Source organism: Nycticebus coucang, chromosome 10 (assembly GCF_027406575.1).
Source record: "Nycticebus coucang isolate mNycCou1 chromosome 10, mNycCou1.pri, whole genome shotgun sequence".
NCBI lineage: Eukaryota > Metazoa > Chordata > Mammalia > Primates > Lorisidae > Nycticebus > Nycticebus coucang.
Window position 1 is genome coordinate 122,467,231 of NC_069789.1, and position 21,268 is coordinate 122,488,498.

General features: G+C 48.3%; 1 protein-coding gene across 2 annotated transcripts; it reads left to right on the forward strand.

Moving 5' to 3' along the window:
• Positions 1-10,540: 10,540 nt before the first annotated feature.
• Positions 10,541-19,973, forward strand: B9D2 (B9 domain containing 2). 2 transcript variants are annotated; one of them, XM_053605201.1, is made up of 4 exons: positions 10,541-10,665; positions 11,091-11,182; positions 15,907-16,032; positions 19,365-19,972. In XM_053605201.1, exons 2-4 carry the CDS (start codon positions 11,095-11,097, stop codon positions 19,676-19,678), a joined length of 528 nt encoding a protein of 175 aa, XP_053461176.1. In that variant the 5' UTR covers positions 10,541-10,665; positions 11,091-11,094; the 3' UTR covers positions 19,679-19,972. The 2 variants fall into 2 exon arrangements, with proteins under 2 accessions (XP_053461176.1, XP_053461177.1); XM_053605202.1 differs by having other exon boundaries at positions 10,542-10,637; positions 19,365-19,973.
• Positions 19,974-21,268: the final 1,295 nt, after the last annotated feature.

The window sequence follows — 21,268 nt, forward strand, 5'->3', positions numbered from 1 at the left end:
GTTTCACATCTCTGAACCTCAGTTTCTTCAAGCCATAAAATAGGGATAATACTTCTTGCCTCTTAGATCTGATAACATATATAAAGTACTTAGATTTGGCACAATAACAAATGTCCAACATTTACCCACACCCTGGCATATTTGAAAGTGTTTATTAATATTATTATTTAGATCCATCTCAATCAGTCTGATTGAAGGACTCTCCTGGCCCTGCAGGCATCTACTTCCATCAGGGATCCTGTATTGGCCTCCTCTCCCCAGAAGCCCTCCAACTCACCAGACTGGAGGATTCCCCAGTCTGATGTGAGTCCACGGGAGTTCCCTGGCTTCAGGGCTTCAGGGCTCCATGCCAAGAGACCAGACGCTGGAGCTGGCACTGGCCCCACTCCTGGGGAAAACAGATGGCGTTTGCAAGTGCACTTGGCTCAGCCAGAGTTTTTGGCAGACAACAGAGACAGGGAGACCCATGGGAAGGTAGAGGAGAGGGAGAGGGGGCAGGATTGTTTTACCCAAGAGAATTAGCCTGTTACTGTCTCTTTAACCTTGCTCTAGCTGTTTTCTCAAATCACCATGAAATATATTGTATATGTATTTTGTTTGCTCCAGCTGCAGCATCCACTCCACAAACACTGGGATTTGATCTCTTTTGTTCACTGCTGTGCCTCGGGGCCTAAAACAGTGCCTGGCACAAAAAGAGCCTTACTTACATATTTGTGAGATGAGGCCATGAATTCCCACCAGCCTCATTTTTATTACCCTATCACTGAGCTCTATGGGTTGCATCCTCCCCCTAGGCCACCCTAGAGATTAATCCAGTTCCAGCCAGAGCTCTGGCCACCGTCAGCCATGTACAGTTTCCTCAAATGCATGGCAGAGGGGATGGCCTAGACCTCTTAGGTTTGTGATGAGTCTGGAATATATATATATATATTTTTTTTTTTTTTGAGATAGTCTCATTTTGTCACCCTCTGTAGAGTGCCATGGCATCATAGTTCCCAGCAACTTCAAACTCTTGGGCTTAAGCTATTGCTTCAGCCTCTTGAGCAGCTGGGACTATAGGCACCTGCCATAATGCCTGGCTATTTTTAGAGACGGGGTCTCGCTCTAGCTCAGAGCTGGTCTCGAACTCATGAGCTCAGTGGATCCACACGCCTTGGCCTCCCAGAGTGCTGGGATTTTTTGAGACAGAGTTTAACTCTGTTGCCCAGACTAGAGTGCCATGACCTCACCCTAACTTACAGCAACCTCAAACACCTGGGTTCAAGTGATCCTCTGCCCTAGTCTCCAAAGTAGCTGGGACTACAGGCGCCCACCACAATAGCCAGCTATTTTTTTCTGTTTTTAGTAGAGACAGGACCTCACTCTTGCTCAAGCTGGTCTCAAACTCCTAAGGTCAAGAAATCCTCCCATCTTGGCCTCCTAGAGTATGGAATATTAAACATGAGATCCCATCAAGGATTATCAATTGAGCCTTAAACCATTGAATGAAAGTTTTGTGTGTGGTTTCATTTGGTTTATTTGTTTTTAAGACAGATTGTTGATCTGTTCCCCAAGCTGGAGTGCCATGGGGTCAACCTAGCTCTTGGGCTCAAGCAATCCTCCTGCCTCAGCCTCCCAAGTAGCTGGGACTACAGGCACCTGCCACCACACCCAGCTAACTTTTCTCTTCTCTTCTCTTTTCTTCTCTTTTTTCTCTTCTCTTCTCTTTTCTTTCAGAGTCTCACTATGTCACCCTGGATACAGTGTTGTGGTGTTCCAGGTCACAGCAACCTCAAACTGTTGGACTTAAGCAATTCTCTTGCCTCAGCCTCCCGAGTAGCTGGGACTACAGGCCCCCACCACAATGCCCAGCTATTTTTTGGTTGCAGTTGTCATTTTTGTTTAGCAGGCCCGGGCCGGGCTTGAACCCACATGGTCTGTATGTAGCTGGCACCCTACTCACTGAGCTACAGGCACCGAGCCTTTTTGTTTTGTTTTGGTTTTTTTTGGAGACAGAGTTTCACTTTGTTATCCTTGGTAGAGTGCTGTGGTGGCACAGCTCACAGCAATCTCAAACTCTTGGGCTCAAGTGATTCTCTTGCTTCAGCCTCCTGAGTAGCTGGGACTTTTTTTTTTGGAGACAGAGTCTCACTTTGTCATCCTTGGTAGAGTGCTGTGGTGGCACCTGTAGTCCCAGCTACTAGGGAAGCTGAGGCATGAGAATCTCTTGAGCCGGGCGGCGCCTATGGCTCAAGGAGTAGGGCGCTGGTCCCATATGCCAGAGGTGGCGGGTTCAAAACCAGCCCTGGCCAAAAACAAACAAACAAACAAACAACAAAAAAAAAAGAATCTCTTGAGCCCAAGAGTTTGAGGTCACTGTGAGCTGTGATGACACTATAGCACTCTACCCGGGGCAAGAGAGTGAGACTCTGTCTCAAAAAATGTAAAGAAAATAAGAAGAAGAACAATACCAAACCATTGGTAAGGATGTAGAGGCGAGGAAACGCTCACAGACTAACAGTGAGAGTGCAAAGTGGTACAAGTACTGGAAAATTGGTTGGCAGTTTTCCAAGGCCACTCAGGGCTCCAGCAATTCCACTCCAACTTGATGTGAACAAATACATGTCCACCAAATGTCAAATTCTCATTAACAGGAGAGGTAAATTTCCTGTATGCCATCTTCACATACAGGAAACTATACAACAATAAGAACAAAAGTTCTATGGCTACATATAATAGCTGATGAAATTCAGAAGCAAAATTCTGAGCAAAAGCAGACACAAAATAATACATATTGTATGATTTCATTTACATAAAGTAAAAAACATGTAGAACCAATCCCTGTTGTTAGAATCCAGTTACTGGTTACCCTTGGGGGCATCCTGGAGGAAGCCCGAAGGGCATTCTAGGGGCTGATTATGTTCTTTTTTCTGAGCAAAGCTCTGGTTAACAGGTGTATTCAGTTTATAAAAAAAATTTTTTTTTGTGGTTTTTGCCCGAGGCTGGGTTTGAACCCACCACCTCGAGCATATGGGACTGGCGCCCTATCCCTTTGAGCCACAGGCGCCGCCCAAATTTTTTTTTTTTTTTTTGAGACAGAGTCTCGCTCTGTACCCTTGGTAGAATGCCGTGGCATCAGAGCTCACAGCAACTTCAGATTCTTGGGCTCAAAAGATTCTCTTATCTCAACCTCCCGCATAGCTGAGACTACAAGCATGCCCCACCACACCCAGCTAATTTTTCTATTTTTAGTAGAAATGGGGTCTTTTTTTGGGGGGTGTGCCAAAACCCAGGAAAGAACCAGGGACCTTTAGATCAGAGTCTCATTCTTGCTCAGGCTGGTCTTGAACTCCTGAGCTCAAGCAATCCGCCCATCTCTGCCTCTCAGTGTGCTAAGATTACAGGTGTGAGCCACCATGCCTGCCAATTTATAAATTTAATCAAGCTGTTTATTTATGATTTGTGTTCTTTTCTTTTTTTGTGTGTGTGTTCTTTTCTATACAAATATTATGCTTCAAATATTATACTTTTTGACAAGGAGCGAGCTAGATCTTTACATAATGACATTCCAAGATCTATCATTGAAAGGAAAGAGCAAGGTGGAAAACAATTACAGAAAGCAGTATGTCGTTTCTTCAAAACATTAAAAATAGACGTGCCATATGGTCCTGCAATTCCACTTCTGGAGATATATCCAAAAGAACTGAAAGCCGGGTCTCAAAGATATGTAAACACTCATGTTCATAGCAATATTATTCACAACAGCTAAAAGGTGAAAGCAAATCAAGCATCCTTGAGTGAATCAAGACATAGAATGTGGTGGTGAAAACATACAGTGGAACACTGTTTGCGTGTAATCCTAGCACTCTGGGAGGCCAAGGCAGGTGGACTGCCTGAGCTCATGTGTTCAAGATCAGCCTGAGCAAGAGAAAGACCCCATTTCTAAAAATAGCCAGGCGTTGTGGCAGGCGCATGTAGTCCCAGCTATTTGAAAGGCCGAGGCAAGAGGATTGCTTGAGCCCAAGAGTTTGAGGTTGCTGTGAGCTGTGATGCCACAACACTCTCCCAAGGGCAACAAAGTGAGACTCTGTCTCAAAAAAAAAAAAAAAAAAGGAACACTGTTCCTATTTATTAATATATTGAGACAGAGTCTCATTCTGTCATCCTGGGTAAAGGGCTGGGACATTATAGCTCACAGAAACCTCAAACTCTTGGCCTCAAGAGATCCTCCTGCCTCAGCCTCTGAATATATGGGACCACAGGCACCTACCACCAAGCCCACCTAGTTTTTCTATTTTTAGAAGCAATAGGATCTTGCTCTTGTCCAGGCTGGTCTTGAACTCCTGAGCTCAAGAAATCCAACTGCCGGGCGGTGCCTGTGGTTCAGTCGGTAAGGAGCCGGCCCCATATACCGAGGGTGGCGGGTTCAAACCCGGCCCCGGCTGAACTGCAACCAGAAAAAAATAGCTGGGCGTTGTGGCAGGGGCGCCTGTAGTCCCAGCTACTTGGGAGGCTGAGGCAAGAGAATCGCTTAAGCCCAGGAGTTGGAGGTTGCTGTGAGCTGTGTGAAGCCATGGCACTCTACCAAGGGCCATAAATTGAGACTCTGTCTCTACAAAAAAAAACAAAAAACAAAAAGAAATCCAACTGCCTCCACCTTCCAGAGGGGTAGAATTACAGGCATGAGCTATTGTGCTCAGCAGCCTATTCATATTTAAAAAGGAAGAAAATCTGTAGCCGGGCATTGTGGCGGGCGCCTATAGTCCCAGCTACTCGGGAGGCTGAGGCAGGAGAATGGCCTAAGCCCAGGAGTTGGAGGTTGCTGTGAGCTGTGTGACACCACGGCACTCTACCGAGGGCAATAAAGTGAAACTCTGTCTCTACAAAAAAAAAAAAAAAAAAAAGGAAGAAAATCTGGCTTGGCACCCAAAGCACAGTGGTTATAGTGCCAGCCACCTACACCAAGGGTGGCAGGTTCAAACCCGGCTTGGGCCAGCTAAACGACAATGCAACTGCAACAAAAAATAGCCCGATGTTGTGGCGGGCCCCTGTAGTCCCAGCTACTTGGGAGGCTGAGGCAAGAGAATCCTTTAACCCCAAAAGTTGGAGGTTGCTGTGAGCTGTGATGCCACGGCCCTCTGCCAAGGGCGACATAGTGAGACTCTTTTTCTTAAAAAAGAAAAAAAAGGAAGAAAATCCTGTCACATGTTACAATGGGGATGAACCTTGAAAATACATGAAGTGAAATAATCCAGTCACAAGAGGACAAATATTGTACGATTTTACACTACATGAGAAGCCTAGAGTAGCAAAATTCATAGAGACAGAAAATATAATAGAATGGTAGTTGCCAAGAGCTGAGAGGTGGGAATAGGCCAGAAGTTGATTAATCGGTCTCAAAGTTCAGTTTTAAAGATGAAAATAGTTCTGGAGACTGGCTGCACAACACTGTAAATGTACTTACACTAGTGTACTAACAGTTTTGCACCATAAAGTTAAAAATCATTAAGTTGGTAAATATGTACTTTACCACAATTAAAAGCATTTTTTTTTTTTTTTTGCAGTTTTTGGCCGGGGCTGGGTTTGAACCCACCACCTCCGGCATATGGGGCCAGTGCCCTACCCTTTTGAGCCACAGGCACCGCCCAATTAAAAGCATTTTTAAATAAAAATTTTAAAGTAAATACTCACATGCTTCTTGTAAAAAATGCCAATTTGTAAGCTATGCCACTTCAATAACAATATCAACAATGAAAACTATTAATAATAACAAACAATTGGCTCGGCGCCTGTGGCTCAAGCGGCTAAGTTGCCAGCCACATACACCTGAGCTGGCGGGTTCGAATTCATTCTGGGCCTGCCGAACAACAATAACGGCTGCAACCAAAAAAATAGCCTGGCGTTGTGGCAGGCGCCTGTAGTCCCAGCTACTTGGGAGGAAAAGGCAAGAGAATCGCTTAAGCCCAAGAGTTGGAGGTTGCTGTGAGCTATGATGCTACAGCACTCGACCCAGGGTGACAGCTTGAGGCTCTGTCTCAAAAAATAAATAATAATAATAATAATAACAACAAACAATTTATAGTTTTTTTATGTGCCAGACATTGTCCTGAATTCATTACATATTCAAATTGTTTATCTATTACTGCATAACAAATAACCGCCAAAACTTAGGGGTTTATAACAATAAACATTTCTTATTTCATAGTTTCTGCAGGTCAGGAATTTGGCAACAATTTGGCTGGTTGGTTAAGCAGCAGCCAAGATGTTGGCCAGGGTTGCAGTCACATGAAGGTTTGATTAGGGATGGAAGATCTGCTTCCTAGATGGGTCACTTGCATGGTGTTAGTTGTCCCCAAGAGACCTCAATTCTTCACCATTTGTGTCTTTCAACTGACTGCTTCAATGTCCTCACAACACTGTGGCTATCTCCCTCGAAGTGAGTGATCCAAGAGAAACAGCAAGGAGGAAGCCTTAAGCCCTTTTATAAACAAGTCTTAGAAGTCACATAGCAGGGTGGCGCCTGTGGCTCAAGGAGTAGGGCACTGGCCCCGTATGCCAGAGGTGGCGGGTTCAAACCCAGCCCCTGCCAAACTGCAACAAAAAAATAGCCGGGCGTTGTGGCTGGTGCCTGTAGTCCCAGCTGCTCGGGAGGCTGAGGCAAGAGAATCGCGTAAGCCCGAAAGTTAGAGGTTGCTGTGAGCCATGTGACGCCACAGCACTCTACCCGAGGGCGGTACAGTGAGACTCTGTCTCTACAAAAAAAAAAAAAAAAAAAAAGAAGTCACATAGCAGCCCTTCTATCAAATTCTATAGGTTAGAAGCAAATTACTGAATCCAGCCACACTGAAGAGGAATTAGGCCCCACCTATTGAAAGGAGGCTGCCCTAGAATCTGTGGACATTATTTTAAAACAGCTTCACACATTAACTCATTAAGTCCTGATAATGTGAAATTGAATAATTCAAACTTAAAGATGTTGCAACTTTAAATTATTCTGAGCCTTGAGAGGAATGTGGCTAGGTAGCCTGAGTCACACAGCATGCAGTTGCAACTTTGGTTATTTTCCTGTAAATGATCAGGAATGGCCAAGTGGCAGCAGAGATAAAACCCCCTCAGAATGTCACCTCTCCTCATGTAATACTAAAGCAATCTTCCAGGCAGTGCCTGTGGCTCAGTGGGTAGGGCAGTGGCCCCATATACCAAGGGTGGCGGGTTCGAACCCAGCCCCACCCAAATGCAACAAAAAATAGCTGGGTATTGTGGTGGGTGCCTGTAGTCCCAGCTACTTGGGAGGCTCAGGCAAAAGAATCGCCTAGGCCAAGGAGCTGGAGGTTGCTGTGACCTATGACGCCACAGCACTCTACCAAGGGTGACAAAGTGAGACTCTGTCTTTAAAAAAATTTTTTAAATAATAAATAAAGCAATCATCCTTAGAATGTAGCAAGTTGTACTAATCAAAAAGCTGTAAGTATACACCGGCTTTGTACAGAAAATGTTGTAACCCTGTTAACTCTATCCTTGCCTGTTTAAGTAAAACTTGGGCTTCCCCACTTTGGAACAGTGACCCCATGCTTTCAGGGTCCTGGGTGGTGATTCTCAAGCTTTTCACTCAAATAAACTCTATACTTAATTCTATTTTCTGAATCTCTTTATTTAAAGTTGACAATTACAATCCTACAAGGTGGTTATTATTCACTGTTACAGATAAGGAAACTGAGGCACAGAGCGACAAGTGGTCACATGAAAGGGGTAGAGCTAAGACTTGAATCTAGACAATTGACCTGTGATTCATTTTCTTTTTCTTTTTCTTCTTTATTTTTGAGACAGAGTCTCACCCTGGGTAGAGTGCTGTGGTGTCATAGTTCACAGCAGCCTCAAACTCTTGGGGTCAAGTGATCCTTTTGCTTCAGCCTCCCAAGTAGCTGGGAATACAGGAACCAGACACAACATCCGGCTATTTCTTTTTAGTAGACATGGGGTCTTGCTTTTGCTCAGGCTGGTCTCAAACTCCTGAGCTCAAGCAATCCACCCACGTTGGCCTCCCAGAGTGCTAGGATTATAAGCATGAGCCACCACGCCTGAGATGACTCATTTTCTTAATAATATCATCCAGTGGGGAAACCAACTGAAAAAATATTTAAGAAAGAGTATTGAAAGGACTACTGATTGGATATGGGAAATGGTGGTGACTAAGATTGCACCCAGGCACATTATTTATATGTTTTTTAATTCTGGGGGACGTATATACCAGAGAGGGAGTACAGCAGAGAAGTTAAGAACATAAGGTTTAGGGAGAAGGGCAGACAGACTTATGATCATTTTGGCTTAAAGCAAATGATTTTGTAACTTTTTTTTTATTTTGAGACAGGGTCTTGCTCTGTCATCCAGGCTGGAGTGCAGTGGCGCAATCATAGCTACCTGCATCCTCAAATTCTTGAGCTCAAGCAATCCTCCTGCCTCAGCCTCCCAAGTAGCTGGGACTACAGGTATGCACCACTACACCTGGCTGACTTTTCCTTTTTTAGTAGAGATGAGGTCTCTTTCTTGCTTCCACTGGTCTCAAACTCCTGGCTCAAGTGATCCTCCCAGCTCAGCCTCACAAAGTTCTGGGATTACAGGTGTGAGCCACCAAACCTGGCCAAATTTTGGCCTAATTTCATTTTAAGTAAAAAGCTAATAATATCAGCTACCTGTGGGATATTGGCGAGGACGTCTGCAAGGCAATGTGTGTAGTTCATGGGGACTGTTAGAAAAGACCCTCTCCGGCGCCGGCCCCATATACCGAAGGTGGTGGGTTCAAACCTGGCCCCGGCTGAACTGCAACCAAAAAATAGCTGGGCGTTGTGGCAGGCGCCTGTAGTCCCAGCTACTTGGGAGGCTGAGGCAAGAGAATCGCTTAAGCCCAGGAGCTGGAGGTTGCTGTGAGCTGTATGATGCCATGGCACTCTACCAAGGGCCATAAAGTGAAACTCTGTCTCGACAAAAAAAAAAAAAAAGAAAAGACCCTCTCAATAAATAGTAATTTTAAATACTTAAGCTGGGGCACCCATACTCAGTGGTTAGGGCACTGACCACATGCACAGGGCTGGTGGGTTCAAATCTGGCCTGGGGATGCTAAACCAAAGGAAAAAAAAATATCCAGCTGTTATGACAGGCGCCTGTAGTCCCAACTACTAGGGAGGCTGATGCAAGAGAATCGCTTGATCTCAGGAGTTTGAGGTTGCTGTGAGCGATGATACTATTGGCCTCTACAGAGGGCAACAAAGTAAGACTCTGTCTCAATAAAAATAAATAAATGAATAAAATACCTATCTTATGGAAAATACTTTATTGAATTATCTTATTTATACTATAAATTTTTTCCCACTGAAATATTGTCCCCTCCCTATAATTGTGAGTTGGTGACTCTTTTGTAGTCCCCGTTTTGCTAAAGGAAACAGGAGTGGAAAACTTCTGGCAGGATACCTGGTCTAGGTTAAGGAATAAAGGACTAAGGTTCAACTGGACCAGAGAATGGGAAGATAATCCAGACGAGGCAGGTACCTCTGAATTCACTTTCGTGTGCCCACTACATGGATGAAACAATTGAGATTTAAGAGCCAGGCAGGGTAACAAGACAAATTACTGGCTAAGCCCAATCTTCGAAAATAGGATTTTCTGCAGATAAAGGAAACTCAGTTCCTTATTTCTCATCTCCACCCCACCCCCACGCATCTTGCTCAGAATCAGGCACTAACAGTGAAAAACTTATCAGTAGCTCTGAGAAAGAAGTTGGATTACTGGTCCTTAAAGCTCGAGGGTACTCTGAAAACGTAAGGAAAACACATTTCACAATTTCTCGAGCCTCTCGAGAAAGGAAAGACTCCAGGACCGGGTGCTGTGGCTCACGCCTATAATCCTAGCACTCTGGGAGGCCGAGGCGCGTGGATTACTTGAGCTTATGAGTTCGAGACCAGCCTCAGCAAAAGCAAGACCCCCGTCTCTACTAAAAATAGAAAAACTGGGCAGCACCTGTGGCTCAAAGGAGTAGGGTGCCAGCCCCATATCCGGAGGTGGCGGGTTCAAACCCAGCCCTGGCCAAAAACTGCAAAAAAAAAAAAAAAGAAAGAAGGAAAGAGAGAGAGAGAGAAGAAAGAAAAATAAAAATGAGGTAAGAGGATTGCTTGAGCCCGAGTTGGAGTTTGGGTTACTGTGAGCTATGACGCCACGGCCCAGGGCGACAGTTTGAGCCTCTCAAAAAAACAAAAAACAAGTTAGTAGACTCCAGTTATAAAGCAAGGGGAAGGATACAATGACCTAGGGAAGTTCCTAAGCTCGTGTTTAATTTGTGATCTTGTACTGGAGTTTGTTGGGGGGTGGGCAGGTCACCGGGCATGGAGAGATTTGCTTATTTTGTAAAGAGGGTATCTGGAACAGCTAGCGGTCAAACTTCCTCTGCCACACTCAAGATGGCAGCTGCACAGCCACGCCCTAAATGATGGAAGGTGGCTAAAGAGACGCTATTTCTCTGAACAGAGAAAAGCGTCCGTCACAGCTTCACCCCGCCCCCAAGGCAGCTGGCACCAATCAGAGTCGTGCAGGGCGGGTACAGGCCAAGGCTAGAGCCTGCTGTTGCTCCAGCAACAACCGAGGAACCCAAGGCGAGTGCGGCAGCGGAGGTACGGCTCTTCAGATCTTTCGCTGCAGGTAGGTCTTGGGAGATGCGCGAGTTACGTCTCATTGGCGCTCGCGGACAGAAGAACAGGACAGGCCGATGAACTACGATCCCCGCTACCACCTTCGCCTTCCCTAACCGTTAGGCTCGCGGAGGTACCACTAACGCATGCGCTCTGCTTGGGGGCGGGACTCACGTCTTCCTGAACTCAAAACGCACGCGCTTCCCGGAGTTTGAGGGCCGGTGTGACGTGGGAGGCGGGACTCTTGCGTCCGTGGGCGGAGCCACAGGTGCCTGTGGCAGAGCTTTCAGCGAAACTGAGCCAGAAAAGGAGGTTGTTTCACACCTGGCAGTTAGATGCTGGCGCCACTCATTTTTCCAAGCTCTCCCTGGGGGTGGAGGGCATTTATAATACACTTACCTCACAGAGCTGTGATTGTATTTTTTTCCCTCCCAGGGGCATGGCTGAGGTGCACGTGATCGGGCAGATTATGGGGGCCACCGGTTTCTCTGAAAGTAGCCTCTTCTGCAAGTGGGGCATCCACACAGGTATTCCACCAGGCCTGGTTCATTTCCCGACCAAGACCCTCAGCCTAGAGGCTTCATGTTCCTGACCCCCTGACCCTGTCCCTGATCCTTATCTTGCATAGGCTCCCAGGACTCTTGGCCCATACCACACTCCTGTTCATGTGAGTCTTATGCTCCCTTCTTATTCTTTCCTATCTCATCACTAGGGGCTTTGGCTCCCACTCTCTGAACACACAGCCTTTAAGGATATGGGACTTTAGGATAAACTCATTGACACACTTTTCAGCTGAGGCAGCACATCGTTAAGAACACTGACTTCGCTTCAAAACCAGTTGTTGCAGTCCTGGCATGGTGGCTCATGCCTGTAACACTAGCTCTCTGGGAGGCTGAGATGGGTGGATCACTTGAGCTCAGGAGTTTGAGACCAGCCTGAGCAAGAGTGAGACCCTATCTCTACCAAAAATAGAAAAATTAGCTGAGCATAGTGGTGGGCGCCTGTAGTCCCAGCTACTCAGAAGGCGGAGGCAAGAGTTTGAGGTTGCTATGAGCTGTGATGCCATCGCACTATTTCAAGTGAAAAAGTGAGACTGTCTCAAAAACAAAATAAAAAAATAAAACAGTTGTTGCTTATTATGTGATCTTGCATATTTCTCTTTGCCTTGATTTTCCCATTTGTAGTATGGAAACAATAACAGTATTTACTTAATGGAGTTGTCAGGACTAAATGAATATCAACAGCACTTAAAATATGGCTGGACTAGGAAGTGCTCATTAACTGTTTGGCTGGCTCATGTAATGCTTGATGGAGTCTTCTTTGTTAAAACTCCAGGTATGTCATTGCCTGGCACAGATAAATGGCTTTGGAACAACGTGGCCATTGCCATTATCACCCCCCTCAGGCTTGGATCCTTTTCTATTTTACTGTTAAGTGAGGTGGTAGTTGAGATTCTCTGGGAAATTGGGATTTCAATTTCATCCAATTGAGTGGATGAAAGCCAGGTTCTGAAGCCAGACATGGTTTCCAGTCTGTACCTCATCCCCTGCTCTGTGACCCTGAGCATATGCTTCTCCTCTTGGAGCCTCAGTTTCCTCATTTGTCCTTCATGTGCCTGTTGGGAAATCCTGCATGTAAAGAATGTGACTCCGGGCCTTGTGCTTTCCTTACTTAACCCAGAAGGGTGTTATGACTGACATGCTTTTTTAAAAAAATTAGTATTGTTAGGGTGTTAATTCGAGAACTCTGAGACAATTGGATAACCAAGACTTGGGCTGTGCAGTTAGAGAGAGAGAGCTGAGTTTGAATCCAGTTCTGCTGTGGGATCTTAATCTGCTGTTGTCTCTGCTATATCCCCAGCAAGGAAAACAGTCTTTGGCACATGCTAGGTGCACAACAAATGTTTGTAGAGGGTGGGTGTTGTGGCTCATGCCTGTAATCCTAGCATTCTGGGAGGTTGAGATGGTTGAATTGCCTGAACTCAGGAGTTCAAGACCAGCCTGAGCAAAACCCCATCTCTACTAAAAATAGAAATACTAGCTGGGTGCTATGGTGGGTGCCTGTATTCCCAGCTACTTGGGAGGCTGAGGCAATACCAGTGCTTGAACCCAAGAGTTTGAGGTTGATGTGAACTATGATGACACAGCACTACCCAGGGTGACGGAGTGAGACTCTGCCTCAAAATAAAATAAAAAATAAAAAAAGAAGTGGCACTTGAGTTGAGCCCTAAAAGATGGAAATATAAAAAACCCCAAAAACGTAGGAATGGAGACATCCATTTCTAGGCAGAGGGAATTGCCAGTGCAATGGGACAAGTGAGGCTAGAGGGTGAGGCACAAGTGAGGCACAAGAGGGGGAGAGTGATGAGGATGAATTCTGGGAGAGGAGTATGAGCCAGGCCATGCAGGGTCTTATGGGCCATGGTGAAGAGTCTGTAACCTAGGGGATAGGGTGTGGATTAAGAGTCCTGGAGGGAGGATTAAATGCATTGCCTAAAGCACTTAGCATAGCATCTGGCATTTAGTAAGCACTCAGTAGATTTTCACTATTATTATCACCTCTCTTTTTTTTTTTGGCCGGGGCTGGGTTTGAACCCCCCACCTCCGGCATATGGGGCCTGCGCCTTACTCCTTTGAGCCACAGGCGCCACCTATCACCTCTTAATAGGAGCACTATTATTATGTGCCTTTCATGATGTGCTCCTCCACCCCATCTTAGTCCTTGTACTATGCTTCTAAATGGGGGGTGATAATAGTCATAAAATGATTTTGAATACTTCTCCAGCACTTGCTATGCCCCAGGCAGTGTTCCAAGTGCTTTGTATTAACTTATTTAATCTCACAAAACTATGAGTGCTATGGTTGGAATGGCTATTTGTCCCTTCCAAAACTCATGTTGAAATTTGTCAGTGGAGCAGTATTGGAAGGTGAAGTCATGAATAGATTAATCTGTTCATGGATTCATGGTTTATCATGAAAGGGGAACCGGTAGTTAAAAAAAAAAAATTCGGATTGAGAAGGCTGGGTGTGGTGCCTATAATCCTAGCACTGTGGGAGGCTGAGGCTAGTGGATTGCCCTGAGCTCCCAGGTTCGAGACCAGCCCAAGCAAGAGCAAGACCCCATTTATAAAAAATAGCCAGGTGGTTGCTGTGTGATGCCACGGCACTCTACGGAGGGTGATAAAGTGAGACTCTGTCTCTACAAAAAAAAAAAAAAAAATAGCCAGGTGTTGTGGCAGGCGCCTGTAGTCCCAGCTACTCTGGAGGCTGAGGCAAGAGAATCGCTTGAGCCCAAGAGTTTGAGGTTGCTGTGAGGGAAACAAAGTGAGACTGTCTAAAAAAAATTTTTTTTCAGATTGATGAGGATATAAATTTTTAGGTTAACATTGTCTTCATATCTAAGGTGAAGTTCAAGTTGTAGTTCAGCCCTTAACCCAAGTGGTGTGTTGTATACTCTTGGAACAGGTAGCTTTTTAAGAAGAGGTACATGTTAGCATCTTAATCTTGAAAAAGAGCATGCTAACCCCCTCACTCTTCAGAACAGTCCCTACCGGTAAGAAGGCTCTCATCAGATATGGCCCCTTGAACTTTTCAGCCTCCATAAGAAATATATTCCCGGCTTGGCGCCTGTAGCTCAAGTGGCTAAGGCGCCAGCCACATACACCAGAGCTGGCGGGTTTGAATCCAGCTGGGCCTGCCAAACAACAATGACAACTACAACCAAAAAATAGCTGGGCGTTGTGGTGGGCACCGGTAGTCCCAGCAACTTCGGAGGCTGGGGCAAGAGAATCACTTAAGCCCAGGAGTTTGAGGTTGCTGTGAGCTGTGATGCCACAGTACTCTACCCAGGGTGACAGCTTGAGGCTCTGTCTCAAAAAAAAAAAAAAAAGAAGGAAAGAAGGAAATATATTCCTGGGCGGTGCCTGTGGCTCAGTGGTAAGGCGCCGGCCCCATATACTGAGGGTGGCGGGTTCAAACCCGGCCCCGGCCAAACTGCAATCAAAAAATAGCCGGGCGTTGTGGCGGGCGCCTGTAGTCCCAGCTACTCGGGAGGCTGAGGAAGAGAATCGCTTAAGCCCAGGAGTTGGAGGTTGCTGTGAGCTGTGTGAGGCCACGGCACTCTACCGAGGGCCATAAAGTGAGACTCTATCTCTACAAAAAAAAAAAAAAAAAAAAGAAATATATTCCTGAGGCCGAGATGGGTGGATCTCCTGAGCTTACAAGTTTGAGACCAGCCTGGAACAGAGCAAGACCTCATTTCTAAAAATTGCTGGGCATTGTGGCAGGTGTCGATAGTCCCGGCTACTCAGGAGGCTGAGGCAAGAGAATTGCTTGAACCCAAGAATTTGAGGTTGCTATGAGCTGTGATGCCATGGCACTCTACCAAAGGTGACAAAGTGACACTCTGTCTCAAAAAGAAATAAAAATATAAAAATAAAGAAATATATCCCTTTTTTTTTCTTCTTTTTTTTGAAACAGAGATTCACTTTGCCACCCTCAGTAGAGTGCTGTCGTGTCATAGCTCACTGCAACCTCAAACTCCTGGGCTCAGGTGATCCTCTCACCTCAGCCTCCCCGAGTAGCTGGGACTATAGGCGCACACCACCATGAACAAACAACTTTTTTTTTTTTTTTTGTAGAGACATGGTCTTACTATGTTGCTCAGACTGGTCTTGAATTCCTGGCTTCAAGCAATCCTGCTTTGGTCTAGGATTTAAGTGGTAAGGTTAGGCTAATTCTTTCTTTCTTTTTTTTTTGAGACAGAGCCTCAAGCTGTCGCTCTGGGTAGTAGAGTACTGTGGCATCACAGCTCACAGCAACCTCAAACTCCTGGGCTTAAGCAATTCTCCTGCCTCAGCCTCCCAAGTAGCTACAGGTGCCCACCACAACAACCCGCTATTTTTGGGGTGTAGTTGTCATTGTTGTCTGGCAGGCCCTGGCTAGATTTGAACCTGCTAGCTCTGGTGTATGTGGCTGGAGCCTCAGCCGCTGAGCTACAGGCGCCAAGCCAGAAGGAATGCATTATTATTTGGGAAACCAAGGCAGAAAAAGGTAACATGCCCAAGGATGCACAGCAGGAAGAGGTAGTGCTCGGATTTGAACTCAGATATTTGGCTCCAAAGTCCACACTCTGTAACCCCTACCACCAGATGCCTGGGAGAAATAGAGTCCTATAGTCAGAGCATCACCCCCTTCCTAATGGCTGCCTCCCACCCTTCTCTACCCCATCTGAGTCCTGGCTCTCACTGCAGGGGCAGCATGGAAGCTTCTGTCAGGTGTGCGTGAAGGCCAAACACAGGTGGACACCCCCCAGGTAGGGGACATGGCCTACTGGTCCCACCCCATTGATCTGCACTTTGCCACCAAAGGTCTTCAAGGTAGGTACTGGGCCTGGGCCCCCAGGGGAATGGGCCCATTAGCACCCAAAGCTGTTGGGGTTGGGAACGCCAAGTCCTGTCCCTGCTTGCTCCATACCTTGTGGGTTCCTTTCCCAGCCATGCCTGGCCCTGGATAGGCTGAGCTGAGACCTTCCCATCCCTGCTGTGCAGGAGATTGCAAGTGTGTGGGATTGGGGCCAAGGCCAAGGCTAGAGGGGGCCATGGGATGGTGGGATCAGGGTGGGAGAGAGCTGGCTTTCAAGTAAAGAGACACCAGGAAGGTCTCCAATAAGGAGGAAGCTAGGAGGGGTTTTATGAGAGAGAGAGAGGTGCAAGGGTTGGTTGCTGTTCTTCAGGAAGAGCTGCTTGCTTTAAAAGCAGAGGCGGTGCTCTGCTCAAAGGGGAAATGAGTATTGGGGGAGGAGGGGTATCAGAAAACCTTTTCTGGTAGAAAATGTGGATTATTGGAGAGGAACAGATTCTAGGAAATGGTCTAGATCAGCGGTTCTCAACCTGTGGATCACGACCCACAGTACAGTACAGGAACTGTATTAAAGGGCCATGGCTTTAGGAAGGTTGAAAACCACTGGTCTAGATAAATGCACCATATATTTCAATAACATAAATAATATTTACTGAGTGCCTGCTATGTACCCAGCCTGTGTTGGCTGATACCAAGGAGGCTTTGGAAATCAAGACAGACCCCCAGCCTGACTTCACGGAGGTCGCCATCCCACTGGGGAGATATACCCATCTCCAGAAAGTGGTAGCCCAGAGTGGGCAGGGTTGGGAAGGGAGATTGTGGGAGTGCAGAAGAGATGTCTGACTGTTTCAGAAGTTAGAAAGGGCTTCCTGGAGGAGGAGGCATTTGAGCTTTGCTATGAAGGAGCTAATAAAGCAGGGAATGGAAGAGGGCTCTAGGTAAAGAATACTGCATGTGTAAGGCTCCAAGGGGAGAGTGAGCCGGAGGCATTTGGAAAACCGAGGGAGAGGGGGAAGATGACAGAAGGGGAGGTGGCAGGGGACATATGTAGGGAGCAGAGGCCATTCTCCTAAAGACAAGGGAAACCAGAACAGGCAATGAACAAGTCAGATTTTACTTATAAAAGACCACCTTTCTAGGATAGCACCTGTGCTCAGTGGGTAGGGTGCCAGCCCCATATACCGAGGGTGGTGGGTTTGAATCCGGGAGCCTGTAGTCCCAGCTACTTGGGAGGCTGAGGCAAGAGAATTACCTAAGCCCAGGAGTTGGAGGTTGCTGTGAGCTGTGACACCACGAACTCTACCGAGGGTGACATAGTGATACTCTGTCTCAAAAAAAAAAAAAGACCTTTCTACTGGCAGGAGGCATGGTGGCTCACACCTGTAATCCTAGCACTCTAGGAGGCTGAGGGGGATGGATTGCTTGAGGTCACGAGTTCAAGACCGGCCTGAGCAAAGCAAGACCCTGTCTCTAAAAATTAGCAGGCATGGGCGACGCCTGTGGCTCAGTGAGTAGGGTGCTGGCCCCATATGCCGAGGGTGGTGGGTTCAAACCCAGCCCCGGCCAAACTGCAACAACAACAAAAAAAATAGCCGGGCGTTGTGGCGGGCGCCTGTGGTCCCAGCTGCTCAGGAGGCTGAGGCAAGAGAATCGCGTAAGCCCAAGAGTTAGAGGTTGCTGTGAGCCGTGTGACGCCACGGCACTCTACCCGAGGGCGGTACAGTGAGACTCTGTCTCTACAAAAAAAAAGAAAAAATTAGCAGGCATTGTAGTGGATGCCTGTAGTGCCAGCTACTCGGGAGGCTGAAGCAAAAGGATCACTGTAACCCATGAATTTGAGGTTGCCATGAGCTATGATGTCACAGCACTCTACTGAAGGCAACAGAGTAAGACTCAGTGTCAAAAAACAAACAAACAAAAAATAACAAAACCGAGAAAAACACCTCTCTAGCTTTCTAGCTGCCACCTGGGTAATTGGAGGTGAGGTGGACAGTTTTATCCTCTCAGCTCTTAGGACCCCCAGGTCCCAGTGGTGGTATCATCCTTCCTTTTTTCTCAAGCCCCTGTTCTGTCCATCAGGAAATCCTGTTGGCTCTACCTGTGAAATGCTTCCTAACTCCCACTTCTCAGCCCTTTCTGGACCACTCTGGTCTGACTACATCTCTTACTTGGACTATTATAATAGCCTCATTACTGGGGTGCCCTATCCACAACTCCCAGTCAGCAGGATCCTGTGAACACCTAAGTCAGCTCACATCCCTCCTCTGCTCAGAAATCTCTGGTGATCCTCACCTCACTCAGGTTAAAAGCCAAAGTCTTACCAGACATCACAACACTCTACACAATGTGGCTGTCACCTCCTTCCCTTCTCCCTACCTCAAACTGAACTAGCCATGCTGGCCGTGCCAGGCACACTCCCTCCTCGGGGCCTTTGCACTAGTCCTTCCCTCTGGCTGAGTGTGCTCTTCCCCTAGAAGTACACATGGCCTACTCTCTTTCCTCCTTTTAGCATTTGCTCAGATGTAACTTTCTTAGTGAAGTTTCCTTGATCACCTCCTTTCTAAAACCATATCCCTACTCCCACCCTACCCAGCTTTATTTTTATCCAGAGCAGTTATCACCACCTGATATACCCTATAATTTGCTTATTTACTGTGTTCGTTGTCTAGGATGGCAGCTTCACAAGGGCAAGAATTTTTGTCTTGCATTTATGTTCACTACCATGTCCCTAGCTAGACAGAACAGGCCCTGACATGGAAGAGGGGGCTCAGAACGACATGAGATGGGGCTGGATCTCCAAAGGCTTTGATGAGTAGGCTAAGGAGCTGAACTACATTGTAGGGAAACCTATGGAAAGGAGAGAAAAATGCTTCTAGCTACCAGATGGAAGGTAGATGGGAGAGAGCAAGAAAGAAGGCCTTATGCCCAGAGAGGGGGACTGGGTGGGGCCATGGTGGGGGAGACAGGAAGTATACCTGAGAAGGCCCAAAGCACTGAGGTGTGGACTGGAGGCACAGTGGGCTGCTCTGATTGGGATTCCAGAGGGGGAGGGTATGGAAAAGGAAGTCAGCAGAGGCCAGATCTGAAGGGCCTTGAATGTTGAGGAGGTTGGACTTTGAGGGCACTGGGGAGCCATGGGAGGATTTTAGAAGGATACCTTTGAGTATTGTGTGGGGCGGCTTAAGTGGTGGGAGCCCAGAGAGGAGGCTAGGGTAGAAACTCAGGGACAGAAACCTAACAGGGAAAGGACTGGGCCTGGGGGCTCCAGTGAATATAAAGGAGGGAGTGATACAGGAGCAGAAAGTGGGCCCTGCTCATCCCTCCTTTCTCTCTCCCTTCTGTCCTGCAGGCTGGCCCCGGTTCCATCTCCAGGTGTGGTCCCAAGATGGCTTTGGCCGTAGTCAGCTTGAAGGCTATGGATTTTGCCATGTGCCCAGCAGCCCTGGCATCCACCAGCTGACCTGCCCCACATGGCGGCCCCTAGGCAGTTGGCGGGAGCAGCTGGCACGGGCCTTTGTGGGTGGTGGGCCACAGCTGTTGCATGGGGATACCATCTACAGTGGGGCTGACCGTTACCGCCTGCATACAGCTGCTGGTGGCACCGTGCACCTTGAGATCGGCCTTTTGGTGCGCCACTTCGACCGCTATGGTGTTGAATGCTAATGGCCCCTGCCTCCAATGGCTGCCCCCTCCACACACACCTTTAGACATCCAGTGAGGGGCAGGCTGGCACAGTGGTCAAGAGACTGTCAGACGTGACCCTAGCCAAGGCATGACATTGCTCCTGTTCTTATTAGAACCTTGAACCAGTAACTAGCTGTCCCTCTGGGCCCGTTTTCCCTATCTGTAAAATGGAGCCAGTAAATATGTGGAGTCACAGGTGGGTGGGGGAGAAGAGGCTGCTTAGCACATGAGAGGTTCTCAATAAAGGAGAGCAATTCTTACAAGTGCCTGCCTTTCTGGCCCCTTCATTTGTCAGTTGTCCTGTTGGTCCATCTTCCAACTGACACTTTCCTCAATCTCCTATCCTTTTTTTTGTGAGACTCTGTCTCACTTTGTCGCCCTCGGTAGAGTGCTGTGACATTCACAGCTCACAGCAACCTCCAGCTCTTGGGCTTAGGCGATTCTCTCGCCTCAGCCTCCCGAGTAGCTGGGACTATAGGCGCCCACCACAACGCCCGGCTACTTTTTTGTTGCAGTTTGGCTGGGGCGGGTTTGAACCGGCCACCCTCAGTATATGGGGCCGGCGCCCTACTCGCTGAGCCACAGTGAGCCTGTTCTGAGACCCCTACTCTGATCCCTTCCCCTGTATCCTCATCCCGTGGAGGCAGCATGGGGTCACCGAGAGAATGACTGAGCCCTCCCAGGCAGGTCCTCTTTCTCTCGGTGACCCCACGCTGCCCCCAAAGGCACAGTGCATTTCGATCACCCGTTTTGGTAGCGCTCCGCCGCCAGGAGGCAGCACACCGTAGGTGGGGCGGAGCCGGGGTGCCCTCCCCCTTTCCCCCAGGGCTGAAGGGACCCCCCTCGGAGCCCGCCCACGCGAGATGAGGAAGGTGGCCTGGCTCCCCCTTGCCCTCCCCCCAGGGGCCGCCCCCGCCCCCCGCGCTTCCTGGGTGGGGCCCAGGGCGGCTTCAAAACCCCCCGCCGACCCAGTCGGTCCCTGCCGCCGCCGCCCTTCGCGCCCCGGCCTGTCCCCCTCCCACTTCCCTCCTCAGATCTGCCAGACTGCGAGGGCCCCGGCGGGGTAGGGGGGACGCCCCCTCCGGGGCACCCCCCCACCCGCTCTGAGCCGCCTGCGGGGACGGCCTCGGCCCGGAGCGAAGCAGCCACCGAAGAGCAGCCCGAGGCCCCAGAGTCTGAAACGAGCCGCCGCCGCCCCCGCTGCCGCCGCCACTGCGGGGAGGAGGGGGAGGAGGAGCGGGAGGAGGGACGAGTTGGTTGGGAGAAGAGGAAAAAAAACTTTTGAGACTTTTCCGCTGCTGCTGGGAGCCGGAGGCGAGGGGACCGCTTGGCGCGGCGCTGTCCCGCGGGGAGGCGGCAGGACTTGAGGACCCAGCCCGTCCTCCCTTCACCACTTCGGACGCTTGCTCCCTTCCCGTGCCCCAAACGGCGTCCCCCAGGCGCCCCCATACTGGACCAACCCTCAGGAGCCGCAAACCCGGCCTCCTGCGAAGACTTTACCACAGACCTCGGGCTCACCCCCCTGCGCGCCCCTCTTCCCAGCCCATCCCGTCTCGTGAGCCCCTGCGC